Consider the following 19088-nt stretch of genomic DNA (forward strand, 5'->3'; position numbering starts at 1 on the left):
TAAAGGGGGCCATACTCAAGTTAAAATAAATGTGTTCTATATGTGTCATTTAGTAAAATACACTAATCAACTTTTTTTTTTTTTTTTTACAAGCCTTTTGCATTTGGGAGGAAATTTAGTCAAAGCAGTTCCAATGCACACAGCAGTAGAACCCCACTTGTTTTTCTCATGCACACCACCACCTCTGTAGATATTAATGATGGAGCTGAACTCCCTGTAAAATGTTGTTTGTGTTGTCTGATCCCCTGCAGTGTATTAATTGAGAGGCAGTATCACTGAGTGATATGTGAAAGGATGTTCTCATATGTGACCCGTTCTGTCATAATCAGTCTTATGTTGTGACAGCCAATTTCACATAAATCAATGTTTATGTAAAATATCTTTGGCTGTTTTAGGATTTCATCTTCATTTTGTTGAACAAGATCTTGGCTACATGTCTTGATGCCAAATTCAGTGTGGAAATATAGTTTTTAAGGTTTTAAATACAAGATGTGAAAGTAACACCGGAGTTGTGTATTGTTTGGAGGCTAGCCAGCTTATCACCGTTCACCAGTCACAAACAACCACATCAGCTGCGTTTGTGGCTACATGTCAATGTATTTGCTTTCATGGTCTGTATTGCTTAATGTCAAGAGTAAATGTTCAGAGTAAAAACATAGTTTTAAGGGGTTTATACATATGTGTAATTTACACAGGGGGTATGGGGGATGCGTATAATGTTAGCCTGAAGGATAACATAAAGTAATCCAGATGCAATGTTTCTAAAACTTTAAGTACCAGATATGTTTCAAGCTCCAACACCTATAGGCTAAGTAGGGTTGGTGGGTGTCTGTTTAGGAAATCTGTTTGATTTTAGGAAATCTGTTACATCTTGGGATTTATGCGGTTTTTCAGTTCGTAACGTTAGATTGGGGCATGTCTTTGTGCATTGCTCAATGTAGTTTTTGAGTGTTTGAAATTGGGCATGTATAGAGAAAGTCAAGGTGGATTTTATTGCAAAATGATTATAAATTTAGTCAGCTACTAAGTGTACTCAGTTGTCTCCCAGCCTCACGTAACTCTTGCGATGGAACTTTGAAGACGTTGTTCTCAAAAACATGGTTTGGTGGCACTCAAAATGCAATGGGATACAACTCCCTTGATATCTACAGTAGAGAGATACCTTTGGTATTGTTAGAAAGCTTCTCCTCTTCTGAGGAATTTCTAAAGCAAAATACGATTTGAGGTGAATACGACTGCACAAACAGTCCAAGGATAGCTACCCTTAGCATTTTAATTTTCCTTATCTTGACTTTTACCACAAAAAGCCACATATTTTGCACCCTATTATACCTTTAAGCTAATGGCAGCCTGGAGGAGCAGATCCCTGGTTTAGTGAGAGAAAACCCCTGCTACTGAGCAGAATACAAATTATGTCCTCGATTTGAGGGTGATTTGGCAGGCTTCTTATTCGTAGGGCTACAGTACAATGCATTAAATATTGATAAAACAATATGTTCTGGGTCTCATTCCTATATTAAAATGGTGAGATTGAGAGTCCCTACTGGGAGGGAATAAAAACGGTCTGGACCTACATAAGTCCTTAAGTGGGGAAATGGTATTTTACTAAATGCGTTTCTAAATGGAGTAACTGTTAGTGTTTTGGGGGCAGAGAAGGCGAGACATCGTTGAATGAGGATGCGCGTTGTGCTTTAGCCACTGGCAGAAATCTTTAGAGCGGAGTCTGAGCGGAGAGGAGAGGTGCATACCATATCGCTCTCCTGGGAGACGCAGGCACGTGCGAGGGTGTGTGAGTGTGGGTGGACGGGGGGGTTTGGCGGGGGGGGGGGGGGGGTTAGCGGCGCTCAGAAGAACAGAAAGGGAATCCTCGGAGCGATGTCATATGCGCGGCGATATTAGCGCTGAGCTGAAGCTCTCCCGGAGTCGAGAAAGGAAGAGGGGGAATGAGACTGACAGCAGAAAGCAAAATGCTGCTCTCGTTTTAGCAGAGGTTTTCCCTTTTGGACCGGTGGAAGAGGTAACCAGTTGCTCTGGGAAGGTTGTGCACATGAGATCCCCCTAAATGTTCATCGCATGCACACATGTATGTGTTTGTGCATGTACTTTGTGTGTATGCAAGTGTGTGTGCGTGCATGAGTTCTTTGTGCTTGTGTGTGTGTTTCTGTATGTATTTGTGCGTATGCATATGTGTCTGAGTGTGTTGCGTGTTTGTTTCTTAAGGGGAGAGCGTGTCATGCCATGTGATGCTCAGTGCTGCTTTGGTGGGCTGTCCTCAGGCTGTTGAGGGGCTGCATAGCAAAAGAAGAAGGAGGGAGGGGAGAGAGAGAGAAAGAGGGAGAGAGAAGAGGGAGAGAGAGAGAGAGATAACATTACCTCATTAGAAGATGTGCAGGCTTATCGACAGACAGGACATTTACAGTAGGAGAGAGGAAGGGTACTACAAAGGAATCATCGCGGCTGGATCCAGCAGACCGACGGAATCTTAAAGTCAGTGTCACATAAAATTTATTTTGTGTCAAAAAGATGAGGCATGTCTGGAAAATGTTGTTCTGAATAGGTCTCTCGGTGGTCATTCGAAGGGAAGTTTGCCTGTACATTGTTGTCTGCATGGCTGGGTAGTATCATAAGGTACTGCTGAGATGTTCGGTTTGAGCAGGATTTTACTTGAAAGTCTTGGAGACATAGTATTTGGAGACATGCCTGGGTTGCTTGCATCTGGTCTCCAAGCTTTGGTTTGATTTTGCTAATCAGAAACGTGATTTGATTATCCACAAGGGTTCGTTTTTTCTGGGACTTAATGCTTTCACGCATTCACCTGGAAAATGTGCTCTGTGTGATTTAAATGAACATAAACATAATGTGAGGATTATAGTATAACAACATTTTTGATTGCTGATTTCATATGTTGAATTATTCAGACCTTGAATAAGTATAATTGTGAGAGGATGGGGATTTATGAGATATAAAAATTTCCTATTTGACTGTGTGTGTGTGTGTTAGATTTTCCTGCTGACTGCTGTGTGCATACATTAGCATGAGCTGTTCTTAGATAGTGTGTGTGCAATATGTGTGTGTGTTTGTGCATGTACATGAGTGTATACATTCTGTGTGTTTGCATGTGTGTCTGCGTGTGCGCTTGTGTGTTTTTTTGCAATTCTGCACATTTCAGCATGGTTCTGATTTATGATATTTATGCATGTGTGTGACTGTTAGAGTGTAGGAAAGTGTGTATACGCCTCTGTTTGTGCATACGTGTATTACTTGTTTTTCTCTGTGTGTGCATGTGTGTGTGTGCCTGTGTGTGTATGACTGTGGGTGCATGCATATGCGTGTGCATACGTGCATGTGTGTGCGTGCACGTGCATGGTTGTCAGCTGATGGGGGCTGCTGAACAGTAGAACAGAAGAAACCCCAGAGGATCTGAGCTCCAAGGCAACGGGTCACCAAGCTTTTCCGTCCCTGCCACTGGAGGGGAGAGCAGTGCTTGCGTTTCACCCACCAAAGGCTCTTCCTTGGGTTAATCATCTGTGCACACCCCTTTGGTTACAGCATCCCTCCAAGTGGTCTTTTAAATTAATAACATGAGACTTTCTTTTTTGAATGTTCTGATGGCTGGTAGGATAAGCTTGACAATTCAGTTCTTCGTTGCTGGTGTTTTCGCAGTCTTGTTAGTGTTCTATTTTAGAAACGAAACAACTCTTGCGGGGAATGTTGTTCTGCAAACCGTTACCTCATTTAGACAGTAGCTTTGTCTGCTGTCCTTGACATGGTATTTCAAACAAGGTGATGATGGGTGTTCTTCTCTTTCGAGAGGCAGATCAATGTTGTGCGGAATATGGTGTCATTTTCACCGCGCAGACAGTTTGAATGATTGGAGCCTGTTACAGAGTCATTGATCCTGCGTCAGGGCCATTGTGTGTCCTCTTCCTAATTCCTGAGAAAGTGATTCATGCACTACTTAGTAAATAAGTAACAATGAGAAACATAGGGGTTTCTTGAAGATAAATGGTATCCTCATTGTGTGGTGTGTTAAAAATGTATAATTAACATCTGTTGTGTGACATAGTGATATTTCTGATTTATCCTGAAATGTGGTATCTGAAATAAGGACACAAAAGAGGTATTGCACTCTGGTGCCGTGTTTCTGCTTTGAAGCTAAACGTTTTAAAAATGGTAATCCATTTTCCCGTTGGATGAATCATTTAAGGGGTACTGAATCATTTACACTATTTTCTGGCAGTGTTAAATAACAATACTGTCCCATTCTGATTGTGTTTTGCGAATCGTGTTGCTTTCTTCATCCATGGCATCCTTGCTGAAAACCAATTTTGTATCAGATATCAAAAACAAATATCATAGACAAACACCAAACACAAATGTGCAAAAACGAAAGCCGGAGGTGTGAAAATATTCAGATCTAATATTTAATTCAGGGATGATCAGTTATGGTTTTGGAACAACACAGGGTCTGCTGTTTTCTTCTTCTGCCATATAATCAGAAATATGCTTAGATCCAAGAAATCAGACTGAGGTGAGTGAATTGTCATGATCTGCTTTATATATGGCTGACCAGCAACAAATGCGAGCACGCTTTTAGTCTCTTTTGGACCAAGGGTTGGGGTCCTCTGCTATAATGAAGTGGAGAAAATAACTTAGAGAAAATAACTTGCATTTAATTTCACATTCAGCATTGGTTCACAGCATACCTGGTCATATGCCCTGATCAGATTTGCCTATTTCTGCAATGGATTTCCGCACTGCTCTCTGCCTTTATCCTGTGTGGTCCACTGTTTGCGATACAGTGATTTGTGGCATGAGTATTCAGATTTACCTCAATTGTTCAAAAACCACTACACCAGCTCCCGCTTTCTCTTACTTAATTATTTTAATATTACACCAATTTGGAGTGCCCTATTTTACTCATGCCCATTGCTGCAATCTCTTCAGGAGTACATACAGTCGAAGGCACAAGCTCTCCTCTTTTTGTCAGCTGCTGTTTTTTGCACTGACATTGAGTAAACGGAAGATAGTTTATGCATAGCATATGCCATTAAAAAAACATTCAAGAAACTGAAATGAGTTACTGCAATTTGCTGTTGTCATGTACAGTGGTATAAGGCTTAGTTAGTAAAGTACATTACAAATATTTTTAATATATTTGATTGCATTCTTGTTAATTAAGGTAACCTTATCTTAAAGTGTTGCCATGGAAAATAACAACTTTCAAAGCCTTTTGGTCTTTGAAAAGTGTACTTCAAACATACCCTTCCTTGTGTGGTTGAGAAGCATGACTTGGGAGTTGGCTATGCAACAAAGAAAGCTGAATGCTAATGTGAACAGCTGACATTGCATCAAACTGTAATATACTGTAAGCCGATAACCGATTTCTGCTTGTTTTGGCTAAATTTGACACCCTTAGGCTTTGACCTTAACGAAAGGCAATATTACTTTCACAGCACTGTGCTTTCGAGGCAAAACCAGCTGTCCATCATGACCACATTTACAGCAGTGTCTACAGTTAATTGGATAGGATAAATTATATAAAACAGTGGCTATTAGCTAAATGTGCCAATATATTCACATACTTTTTTTATTAATGTTTTTTTATTATTTTTTTATGAAGACTATTACAATTATTTGCAGACTAAGCAGCAGGCAAAGTAGCAGGGCATTTTAGTACATCTAAAAGCTGCTAAAGGTCATATCATTATTAACGACATGCAGGAAATGGCTTTAAATAATAATTCCGAAAAAATGGCCTTGGAGTCTTTTTTTGTTGTGTTGTTGTGTTTTTCCCCAACATGCAATGCAATGCTTGTATTGAAACTGATGCATACACCCATGGAGCATGCTGATCTTTAATGATTTAATATCTGTGTCCATGACTGGCCTATTCTGTCAGGCAGGCAGGCAGGAATTTAGCATCCCCATTGCCGAATACGGGGACAGGCTTTTAAAATGGGCTCTCCTTGGAATTTCAATTTTACTCTCTGGTGAAATGATCGAGATGGAGCCAGTTCCACTTCATGGCAATGGAGGCAGAAATAACAGGGACACATGAACACTACGACACGCACTCACGCAGACACACACACAGCTGAGCATGTACTGCAACTTCTTTCTTTTTTAACTCCATCTCCCTTCACTCTACACTCACAAATTACACGCTCCTTGTGTCGCTAAGTGAATTATTTTTTATCATTATTATTAGTAATAGTAGTTGTAGTAGTAGTAGTAGTAGTATTGTTGTTGTGATTATTATTATTATTATTGACTTGCTTTATTGAATGTCTTATTTGACCTTTATTAAGGAAGCGATTGCATACACTTGACTAATTAGAAACAGCTGGGAAGACAACTGTCTAATTACTTTTGGTCCCCTAAAATTATGTATAAAAAGGGATCCCCCAACATGGCTACAATACCTCAAATTAAATGTGCCAGTCTGCACTTTAACCTCATCGTCGTTGTTTAATTTAAAATCCAATGTATTGGAGTACCGATCCAAAAGAACAGAAATTCAACCACTGTCTAAATACTTACGGACTACACTGTACCTCTGAGAGCCATATAAGGGGAGGTGCAAGCTCAATGATTGTTGATGAGGCCTTGTGCTTTTAACGCACAGCTGTGCCTATAAGAATAGACTCTGTCCCAGGCAGCGTCCAACATTTTAAATTCTCGCACATACACTTCAGCATGTGCATAGTTCCTGCACGTGAATACATGTACGATGTCAAACAAGTACTGTAGCTGCATGCAATTGCTGTTTCTTAAGACGCATGGGGAATAAATGCTTAGTATTCGTGAATAAGAGTACTATTCTTTCATCTATGGTGTAACCATGAAGAACAATATGAATATCCCTTAGGGACATTTAATATACTGCTACCATATTGAAAGTAAAAACTATATTTTCAATATCAGAACAGTTAATGCAACACAAATATAGGTAGATCTTCAGATTATTGCCACAGTTTTTTCAATACATTTTTTGGGGAAAAATATTGTGAAATATACAGTATTTCCATCATATTTCAATAAAGTCTATATGTACAATATGTTGCAGTATATTCTGTATTTTAAGGGATTATACAAGCAGCATACAGTAATACAGTCACACGCTGCACTGCAATGTGTCAGACTTGTCGGAGCACAACCTGACTCTTTAAATCAAACTGATGGAAATGTGGTTGTACAGCACTGTAAACTTGTAGTCATTGTGACTGGCGGGTAATGATGAAGCTTGTGTCGGCTGAACACTTTGGCAGTGATTTGCGGGAACGCACGCGCTTCGGTTCGTAGGCACGGTCCGCGGTATAAGACGCCGCTCCTCTTTACTTTGTGGGCTGCTTCGCATGTCTCCGAATCACAACGCGCAATGTACAGAATTGCTCTCGTGGGAGCCGGGCTGGCTCTTGCCGCTCCAACGGATAAAATATAAATATAAAAAGTTGAGGAAGGCATAATCGATAAATAATGAGAGGATATGAAGAAGAGTGTCGGTGAGGTTTTCGGCGAAGGCGGTCTCGGTTATGAAACAGGCTTTTAGCGATTTTCTGAGGCGTTCTGCTTGTCAGGAGGAATCTAACTCAAGCTGAGGTTTAGGTAAAGGAGGAGATGGAGGAGAAGAAGGGTTGGGGGGGGGGGGGGTAGACTCGGCTCTCATTTTAAAGAAGGGACACATCCTCTGTTGGAACAGTGCGTTCGGTGAGTGCCAGGGCAGAAGGCATTAATTGGGCGAATATCTTCTTCAGGTAATCACCCCATTCAGAAGACTCATCCTTTGTGCGGAGAACAGAAAAGAGATGGAGGACTGGATCAGTTCTTTAAAGTCCGTCCAGTCCAGAGAGCATTATGAGGTAAGAATACTACGCTTCTCATAACCTTCCTAAGAAAATGTTTGCAATAACCTTATTGTTTACTTGGATTTTATTTAGCCACACCACATTCTTGGATTACCCAAAATAGGACCTGACCCCTTTTTTATTTAAACATTGTTTATAGCGCTTGCTTTTTCATATATAAAATAAATGTACATTTTATATAATTACTTAGGGTGTACCCACTTTGTTTCTGCTCTGATCAAAAACCGCTTTTCACATGACCCAGATGTAAATCATTTTCAGCGCACATGCACATTGCATAGTATATTTCCAGTGGATGTTGACCTAAGATGCATCTGATTGCATGGACATCTGAGCGCTGGGGAGTCTGTCTTTATTGCCAGCCAGGGTGAACAGGCATTTTTGAGGCATGTCATATGCATTTTTGAGATGAAGCCTGATTTATTTAGGAATAAACAGCTGAGAGAGCAGTGTAAGATAGCTCTTCTTAGTACTTAGTACTTAGTACTTCAGAGCAGGTCATTGACAATGCTTATCTCTGAGAAAAGCTTTCTGGTTGCTTCTAGCAGGATTATTAGCTGACTATTTTTGTTATACAGTTACTGTCATAACGACTGTTGTACAGTAAGTTGCTGAATTTCCCCTAAAGGCAGAAAACATACCCACAGAAAACATACTGTGCCACAGGGCAGCTGGTTGACATACAGTCGGGGGTAGTAAACAACTATTAAAACCAGATGGTTGCAGGTTTCATTCATGGGTTGGATGCTGTGGTTGTGTCCTTTCCTATCTGTATTTTTCCAATGTCATAATATTATATGCTGGTGGCCAGGTGCATGACATGAATAATTTGTGCAATTTAGATATGTAAGCCAAGCTGGTAAATTCCAGCTGCTATGCAAATAAATAATTTAATGCACCGAGGCAGTAATTCAAATTCCAGTATTGGAGGTCTGCAGTGTCTTCAGGTTTTTGTGCTTTATTTTCAGTTAGCAGTAAATGTTCAGGTAGGCATTTGAAACTAAATTGTTTGCACTCTTTAGCCTGTCAGTTTCTTAAAGTAGGCAGTTCTGTGTGAAAATACACCAAAAACAGTAACTGCTGCAGGACTTCAGTTTAAGAAGTATCCATATACTAGCATGAGCTTTGTGAAGCTGTGTATCAGTGAATTGTGTAGGGTAATACACAAGGACAGGGTTTCTCTCCCTATTGGTTTTGAGTTAATATGGTGCATGTCATACAGTAGTACGCATGCGGTTTTTGATGCATCTAAGCCATTAGCTCTGAGTGTGTTTCTTGTTGGGCTTTGGGGGGGTCTTTATAATGGTGCTGCCAACTTGTCTTAACTTCTCCTTCGCCAGACAGCACAGTTTAATGTGGAACATTTCTCAGGGATGCACAACTGGTATGCCTGCTCCCACGCCCGCCCCACCTTCTGCAACGTCTGCAGAGACAGTCTCTCTGGGGTCACTTCCCATGGCCTCTCCTGTGAAGGTAAGCTCAATGGATCGCTGCTTTTCACATTTGCAGTTTAAAGAGATAGTTAATTGCACTCCTGAGCCTAACCAGGAATAATAGGCAAGATTGGATGTGTTGCATTATGTGATTCATCACACTGCTGGAGGGCCCGAGTCATTAATTCACCAGACGTTGCCGGTAGTTGATCATCTTGTTTCACCATTAACGGTGAAAGCAATGATTGTGGCTTGTAGAATAATGATACTAATGGAATTTAGAATTAGATTAGTACGGTAATGAATATAGTATCAGAGAAAATCTATAATCATAGAATAAAACCTTTAGTGTGGATACGTCTAAATATTTCCTTGAGTGGTAATATTCCATAAGAGGAGAGAATGGATGATTTTCACACACAACACTCTCTAGAGTTTGCAGAGAATGGTGCGAAAAACAAAAAACATCCAGTGAGCAGCAGTTCTGTGTGCAAAAATGCCTTGTTAATAAGAGAGGTCAGAGGAGAATGGCCAGACTGGTCAAAGCTGACAGAAAGGTGACAGGAGCGCAAATAAACACACATTACAACAGTGGTATGCAGAAGAGCATCTCTGAACACACAATGCATCAAACCTCTAAGTGGATAGGCATAGGCAACAGCAGCAGGATACCAATATGTCTAAACCTAGATAGTCTAATAAATACCTAATAAAGTGAGTGTAGTGTATGTTTTTAAAAATTGATAATAAAAAAAAAATCTATTTGCAATATCTGACTATAGCACTATCTGATAGTTCTGTGTATTACAGAATATTGAAAATGGATATACTGTAAAAGAACATTCATTCAGTTGTTTAAATTCAAAAAAAGCTTTCAACTGGACACGGTTTGTTCTGCGTGGATAATCTGCCATTTCAAAATAAAGAAAAATGCAGAAACATGCACGTAATTGCACTTGGTCTAAAAATAGCACCATATGTCATGCATTATACATGCTAATGGCCTGGAATCATATTAAAAGATTATGGTAATTAGCATGACAAGCAGATGGAAATTAAGCTATGCTGAATAAATCTGTGCTACGAGGAAGTAAACATTGCCAGTTTCACTATATATGTTTCAAGTGTTGAAAAGGATGGCTTCTATTCTCATTGTTTTATTTCAATAAATCAATCCAACTATAAAAAAACAAGCTGTCACACAGGATGTCTCTCAGGGGGAATTAAAAAAGACTTATTTTTTGTAGAAAATGGAATAATAGTCTCTCCATCCTCAAAGAGTATCAAGCTGAAGTCCAAGAAAATGGTGGTTCAAGAAAAGCATGACTCAGTACTGTAAGCACAAGCTTATTGGGTAAAATAGGCAAGCGATTTTAAGGGCATTTAAACCCATTTAACCATGAAATGTTTTTGGAATGCAAATGAGAAAACATATTTCTTTGTATCAGTAACACAGGAATTCCTGGAAAGTATCAGGAGATTAATTCAAGATCATTACATTACTTGTATTACATAACAATCGGAGTAAATTACCCATTTTTTAAATTAGAGTAAATTACACATCTTTGTGATGATAGATCTTTCCATTGTGCATGTAAGAGTGACCAAACGCATCAATTATCCCTATGTATTTCGCATTATAACATTTTCAGCGGATTCAAAAATACTATGGTTCAAGTGCAACAATTAAATTGCTGTTGTGATTCAATGTCATTGTTTTGCACTCTAGAGCATTCATTATATTTTGCTGTGAAGAACAAAAATCATCCCATTCATTTTGACAAAACCTCTCATTGATGGCCCTACTGGGCATCGTTGATTTATTCCCCTGGAAATTGGAATATAATTGGTTCCTGTGCAGTAGTGACATGTAATATCCTTTTTATAGGCTTTTCGAATAACTGCACTGGCAATTTTGAATCGCACTTCTACAAGTCCCCCCCCCACTTCTTGTAGTGTGATAGGGTTATAAAGGAGATATGAGACCTGACATCTTTGGGTTTTAGTGAACTGTGGAGCTCACTATATAACACAAGCTCAGAACAGGATTATGAAACTGCTGGAAATGTGACCTGGTTTTCAGACGATGAAAATGCTGAATTTTCAGGTGTCAGGACCAATAAAGCCTGCCAGCACACAACATCCCATTTCTTGTGGTAACCAATGAGTACAGGTTGATGGAAATTTGAGATGGAAAAAGAGGAATATAATTCAAGTACATTTCTCTTTACTATTTACTATGAAGCACACTAAGAACATTTATTCATTTGAGAGGCATTGCAAATGCAAATTAGAATAGTACAATTGACTAAACCGCAAATTCTCCTCTGTAGGTGTTCTGATAATGGCATATAGTTTAAAGTATAGATGAAATCAGAATGTTTTTAAACAAAGGTTGCTAAGATACTTCCGGGTGGCCGCTCAGCTGCAGAATGAAGCAACTTTACTTAAAATCTACTGAACCAGAGCTGTGTAGAAACAGTTAGCTTGTTAACTGTGCCAAAATCGGTGTGTTTGGGACTGTAATGCCAAATGTAATCCGGCACACAGTGGATTGGGCTTTTTCCGATTCTTGAAAGGGAAGATAACCCAGATCCTACATCTTTTTACAGGGCGGCCTCAGGTGCTTGGCACAGTCAATGGCAGCTCACAAGGAGAGGCTCAACATAAGTTTCAAAGTGCCAGAAACATGGGGGAAAAAACAAAACCAGAACTTCTAATTGTATTGCTCATGTTCTTCACAAACGTTGTTAGCAGCTAATGTTAGCTAATAAACACCAGACACTCTTCTGTGGCCATACAGAGCAACACTGGGATGATAACTTTACAAACATGAAACGATGAAACGTTAAATCCAACCTTGCCTGTTTTAAAACTAGTTAGCTAGCTAGCTAGTTTTAGTAGTAATGTTAGAGTAATAGGGTATCCCAATAACGCTAGCTAGCTAGTTTTGACTGGTTATTCATGTTAATAATGTTGGCTAGTTAACGTTAGCTACAATGTTAGGGGGGTGCTGACATCTAACATTAACATTACATTAGCTAGCATCATATAAATCATATAAATAAAACAATGTTGTTCAGTTTTCCTAAATTATTTTTATATTCCAACATTGAATATGTGTTTGTACCTTGGTTAAATGACACGGAAAACACTGCCTGCTATTCACATTCCTCAACATTATCCATCCGGAACTAAGTTCTTTGCTGACATTATGGTGATTTCATCTATAGAATAAAGGATATAGTATGCATAAGGAGAAATGGCACCTGAACTACCTGATTAACTTATAGGAGCATATGGGAGGCAAATTTAATACATTAAATCTAAGTCTAAAAGGTACTGCATTTAATGAAGAAGTTGTGATGGTTAGTGATGCTGTGATCTGCCTTCAGGGCCTGGTTTTCATTGCTTGGGTTTCATTAGCAATGTCAGTATTTATCTTTACATCTGTCTATGGGAGAAACTGTATGCCTGCCTTATTGAATTAGACTGTGCGTCACAGCACATTCCTGATGTCCACATATGCCATGGCTTTAGTGTGATTTAATACGGTCTGGCTTCCTATAGGACCTTGTGTGTCTCTGTAGCACATTGGTGTATGGCACAGTGTGTGTACAGTACTGCAGGAACAAATGAACAAGGACCAATTTCAATACCTCTGAAGTTAACTGTGCTAGTGTAATGTTTAAGTCTTCAGGAGACTGAATAGCATATAGTGAAAATCATGGGTTCATATACTGCTAAATTATGATTTACTAGAGAGTGGTCAGTTTGTTATTAAGTCTTTTGAAATGCAAGTCAATATTAAATATTTGTATCTCCGAAAGACTAATGTGTATACACTAATGTGTTTATGCAGAATAGCAACAGCTTATTAAGCACTTGTTGAGCATGCAAATTTGTAGTTGTTGTACAAGTTGTAATGGATTTAGATAACCAATACAAGCATTGATTAACTGGATAAGAAATATCTGGTACATGTTATCTGCCTTGAGAAACTGCAGTTTGCCTCGGTGTGGGCGGAAATCATAGGGAAAATGGTCTGATTATGTAATAAACCAGCTGGAACCGCAATAAAGTGCTTGATTTATGTTCTGGACCCTTGTAGGATCAATGTTCATTTGTTCTAAATTCTCATTTGATGTAGCAGACGACAATCAGTGAATGGAATAGTAATGTCGCAAGGATTCATATGCGTCTGTCAATTTGTGCTCAAAAATGTGCATGCATTTCAGTGGAGGAATAGTCATAACCTATACACCTTTATTATATATTCCATTTTGCCTCTGGAATGAAAGACATTTTTTATCTATTACTAGCTGTCTGTCATATTATCACTCTGTCGTATCTCATTATAACTTCTGTATCTGTATCAGCCTGTCAAAGGTTCTGTCAAAAGATTTAAATGTATTCTCCAGATTTGAGGTGAAAACGATGTGGACAACTGACAATGGTGTTCAATGCGAAACGTCTTTGTGTCTTGCTTTCTTGGGAGGACTTTCGGAGTCTATATTCTTTGTGGGTTTTTTTTGCAGTGTGCAAGTTTAAAGCTCATAAAAGATGTGCAGTCAGGGCCACAAACAATTGCAAATGGACAACCCTGGCATCAATCGGGAAAGACATCATCGAGGATGAGGATGGGGTGAGTGACCGGCCTTCAAAATCTAGTCTTGACATTTACTCCTGTCTTCTAAATGGTAAATGGTTGGCATTTATATAGCGCTTTTATCCAAAGCGCTGTACAATTGATGTGTCTCATTCACCCATTCATCCAGACACTCACAGACCAAAGGCAATTGGCTGTCATGCAAGGCACCAACCGGCATTTGGGGGTTAGGTGTCTTGCTCAGGCACACTTTGACACACCCAGGCAACCCTTCTTACCGCCTGAGCCAATGGTGCCCCACTCTAATCCCCTACCTTTATTTTCTCTCCCAGTTTGAAGTGCCCAATCATTGATGTATCTGGTATGAGACAGCCTGTGGGTGGAAATCTTAGAAATGGGTCTGATTATGGGTTACAAACCGGCCATGACTTCCTTGACTGTCCTTGGCATGACTCTGAGCCTCATGTAGACAAACGCCAATAACAAACAACCTCCACCAAGGAAGCGATTGAACACATGTGACTATTCAGAATCAGCCGTCCAATTACTTTCGGTCTATGGACGGCTATGAGGGGGACATTGTATAAAAATAGATGTGATTCCTACACGCATCAACCGATATGGATGTAAATACCCTCAAATGAAAGGCTATTAACTAGCTTTTCTTGATTACCCCCTCAGTTCAACCCCTTCCATTCAATTCTAGACAGTACATGCTGTATAACCTACACACTTCCTCAGAATCGTGTGCAGCTAGCCTCTGGTAATTTTCACTGTTTCATCCTACTAATACAGATGGTGCAAGCAGGTTGTAAGTCTTGGAGAGAGACTGTGTCACTATTGAGTGATGACAAACCTTTGGATAGTTGGCATTCACCACTGGCTAGGATTTGCTTGTAAGAAGAAGTGCTTCGACTGGCTATGCTACTCACTAGTTCGCAAAATCTCAATGTACACTTTGCATGTGTTACAGGGTACATTGCAAATCCGTGTGTGCTTTTGTTGTTTGTTTTTTTAGAGGAATGAGTTACCAAGGGAGCAGCACAATGAAACAAAAACAATGGCGTACTTGTATACAATAAAACACACGTTTTTAATGCATTGTTTGACACATTAATGGATGCATTCATTCATCAAAAGGTGCTTGGCTTAACCTGGGAGCTGGGAGATCTGTCTTTTGTCTTTTATGAACCATCCATTGCTAGGCTTAAAAACAAGGTTCAGTCCATCAATCCTTCTAACTTGCTCAATAGCTTTCAGTTTTGATATTTTCTGAAGAGGGTACATGTATTTAATTCTTATTTTAACATTTTGGGTTCTATTTTGAAGATACAATTTTTAGGGTTCAACAGTCAAACTCACCACAATGGTGTGTCCAATAATATGTGGATGTGTGGGTTTTTTTCCAGATTGCCATGCCTCATCAGTGGCTGGAGGGGAACCTGCCGGTCAGTGCCAAATGCGCCGTGTGCGACAAGACCTGTGGCAGCGTGTTGAGGCTGCAGGACTGGCGCTGCCTGTGGTGCAAGGCCATGGTGAGGACCTCACCTTATGAGATTGTGTTGTTTATGTCACTATTTTACTTGATTGTGAATGTTTTTTACACTTCTGCAGCACTTTACAGCACAGTCCAGCAAAATGTTCTGCATGAAATCAACTGAGAATACATATTGGCTCTACTTGACACTGATTTAAAGACAAGCTCAAATGGACGTTAGTGCAGCACTAGCTTCTCCGATTATATATACTTTTAAGACATGTTCATCTGCGTATGAAGAATTGACAAAATTGAGGAAAAAATTTTTGTCTTCAATATGAGGATTTGTATTGTTTGCAAGTGATTAGAAAATATATATATCCAACCTAACATTGTTTTTTACACCCCCGGTGTGTCTGTACCCCCATCTTTTCTGCTGTGGACAGGTACACACAGCTTGCATGGACCTATACCCCAGAAAATGTCCGCTGGGCCAGTGCAAGGTGTCCATCATCCCGCCTACTGCCCTCAACAGCATTGACTCAGATGGTAAGGGCTCACAATTGATTGATAGCAATTTTCCCACTCTGTTACACTCTGCATTTAGACGTGGCAGTGGCATATTTCAAATATTTTTATTGGTGTGCTATGCTGTTATTTTTAGTCTGTGAGAAGCAGTTTATATAAATACATAGTGCAGTTATTCCTTGAAAAAAAAAAAGATAGGAGGCTATTTATAATAATTAAATGATTTGCAGCAGCGGTAGACTGATAAAAATGAAATAGATTAAAACTGATGGAGTGAAAACATACAGTAAGGTCTAAACTGTGTGACTGAATTTAATCATGGTACCGCCGTAAATGCATCTTTCTGTATTGACTGAGGTGGTTGGAACAGAAAAATATTATATTGCTTTGGTCCAAGAAATCTATCATATTGCAGTGCTGTTTTCTTGTGCATATATTTTGTAATTGGTGTGTTTGGAAGAATAGTTGTTGTCAGATCCTGGTATCAGATCCAGTGCGAGTTTTGTCAGGTCAAGTGTGCGGACTGGCTTGGGTTCAAAAACCCTCACAGCCTCGAGGAATCTGTGTGCTGGTTGAAAGAAACATTTCTTTTAGAGTGCATTGGAGTAAAAATGTGTTAGTTTCTCTGAATCTTCTGTGAATGTTTTAACGCATTGTCTATTTGTTGATTGACTGTTCTATATGTCTGCTGAGCCAGCATTTTGGGATTCATTTTTGAATTGTTCAACCTTGTATGTTTCATGTATTCTGATTTATCCACCCTCAAAGTAGTGACCCTTTTCAACAAGGCTTGTGGCATGTTCTGTGATGAAAATAATGTCCCTAAACCTTACAAGCAATAACTCCTTGAGCTGTGCCAGCATGAAGTGATTGGTGAGATAAGTCCATCTATGGGTGCAGAAATTGAGGTACTGGGAATTGTACAACACAACATAATACCCCCATCTGCTTATCTTGTTTGTATGGCTCAGGTCGGGTGGGAGTTTTATTGGTGGGTCGGGAGCTTGCTCTGTTATTGGACTTTTTAGAATCACTGTGTACCATATTTTTTTCTGTTTAACAACTCCTGCTGGTTTGCCAACAAACAAATACATAACAATTAATAAATAGAATGTGGAAAAAATAATTGTGCCATCAATCAATGTTGATTTGTCTGTGACCAGAGATCTGCTGTCAGCAGTCTAGAACGGTGCCTTATTTTTTTTATGAGTATCAGCAGAATTGAGCACACACTGCTGCTTAAGCTGTTTTACATAAGGGATTGCCCTACCATTGCTTACATGGTTAGTGAGAAATGCACATCATTTTTGTATTACAAGGTATAAGAAAGTATACCTTTTAGTATCTGCTCTTGATTGTAGGCCTTTGATCACCTTTGGCATTTGTCATTGGCGTTTGTCAACATGAGGGCTAGAGTTGTGCCAATGACAGTCAAGGAAGCCATTATGAGGCTGAGAAATAAGAAGAAAACAGTCAGAGGTGTATACCACTAGGTTTTATGCTTGTAAGTAGTACCTAAAAGAGCCAGCAGAGTTCTGGAAAAAGGTTTCGGAGACCAACACTGACTTGTATCAGAGTGATGGAAAGGTGAAGAGCCAGAGCAAATTGTGGATGATAAAAGGAACTGCCCAGGAACCAAAGTACCACCCTGATCTGTGGAACATGGTGGTGGTGGTGTTACATTTTGGCCATGTATGACTGCCGCAGGCTCACTTGCCTTCTTTGATAATGTCTCTGTGCTCTTTCTTCTTAATGATGTTCCAAACAGTTTGTTTTGGTAAGTCTATTGTTTGGCCTATGTATCTGGCACAACTCTGGTCCTCAAGTTGACATAATGCCAATAACAGACTAGAATAACCTCCACTAAGGAAACGATCGAATACACCTGACTACTCAGAATCAGCAGAGTTGCCAACTGTCCAATGACTTTTGGGACCCTAAAATGGGGGGTCTATGTATAAAAGGGGATGTAATTCCTACACGGATCACCCGATACGGATGAAAATACCCTGACATTAAAAGTGACTGTCTGCACTCCAACCACATGTTCATTGTTTCATTTCAAATCCAAAATAACAGAAATGGTATCATTGTCTGAATACTTACAGCCTGCTATGTATGTTCTATTTAAAGTGCCCTGTTGACAGATATCTCCCCCATTGAGCCCATAGGGACGCCATGAGGATGTCAATTCTGTTAGACATTTAAATTCCTGTGGGTTACATGCTTTAGAAAAACTAGTGACCCTTCCTAGAACACAAAAATAAAACCAACATAGGCATACTCTCAAGAGATTGATCATTGAAAAGCAAAATGTGCTGTTCAGATGCATCGAACATCAGCAAACATTTACTAGTGACCTTTTCAGAGTAAATTATGGGAGAAAGTATTTTCCAAAGATTGGCAGATGCGTTGAAAACAATTTTCACATCACCTTGTCATGTGGGCTACTGACAAATCTCGTGCAGTTTTAGTACCTGTAATGATTGTGTTACTTCAACAACAATGCATACTTTGCTAGACAGGGAAGAGGGAACTAATGAGAGGAGAAGAGTGAGAGTAAGAGAAGAGAAAGGACATGACTGACAAAGGAAGAGGAGAGAGCATATGGAAAACATCTACGATAGTAGGAAAGAGCGAGAGTGTACAAAATACAGAATAAACTACCAGAAAGAAAGGATTGAATTGAATTTTGCTCTCATTAAACCACATTTGGGGATCGCTGGGGCTTCTCCACATTTTGCTGCAGAGTCCCCCTGAGGGACCCTCAATCCTAATATGTAAGCCCATAGCAACATCCTAGCAAAACACATCCAGGCACACGTACACAAGAGAGAAATATTATATCATATTATTGGTTCTGGCTGTTGAGTGTTTACTTTCAGCGAGCATGTGATGAGCTCATATTACCTTACATCACAGAATTACATAACCTTTACTCCTATCATCAATCACCACTGTTATTATTCAGCCATCTTTATTGCCCTGCTATCTTTGCTTTTGCTTCAGTTTTGACCTTGACCTATGTCATACATCATGTTCCAAGCCTAGCTACACAAAAGGTGGCACTGTCATAAGATGTGAAGCATCTCAGTCACGGGTGTGTGAGGAGATGGTTAGTTAAAATAATGTATTTTGGGTTTTTGTTTTGGTCTTTCATAGTTTGATCTAAG

General features: G+C 39.6%; 1 protein-coding gene across 2 annotated transcripts in view; it reads left to right on the forward strand.

Moving 5' to 3' along the window:
* The window catches only part of LOC133124169 (diacylglycerol kinase eta-like), a 59483-nt gene that overhangs the window by 18392 nt on the left and 22003 nt on the right, over positions 1-19088 (forward strand). For both annotated transcript variants that reach the window (XM_061235125.1, XM_061235123.1), the window contains exons 4-8: positions 7758-7862; positions 9209-9341; positions 13840-13946; positions 15320-15445; positions 15834-15936. In XM_061235125.1, coding sequence (XP_061091109.1) covers positions 7758-7862; positions 9209-9341; positions 13840-13946; positions 15320-15445; positions 15834-15936 — 574 coding nt within the window. The remainder of the gene's footprint in view (positions 1-7757; positions 7863-9208; positions 9342-13839; positions 13947-15319; positions 15446-15833; positions 15937-19088) is intronic.

The sequence above is a fragment of the Conger conger genome, chromosome 3 (genome assembly GCF_963514075.1).
Source record: "Conger conger chromosome 3, fConCon1.1, whole genome shotgun sequence".
NCBI lineage: Eukaryota > Metazoa > Chordata > Actinopteri > Anguilliformes > Congridae > Conger > Conger conger.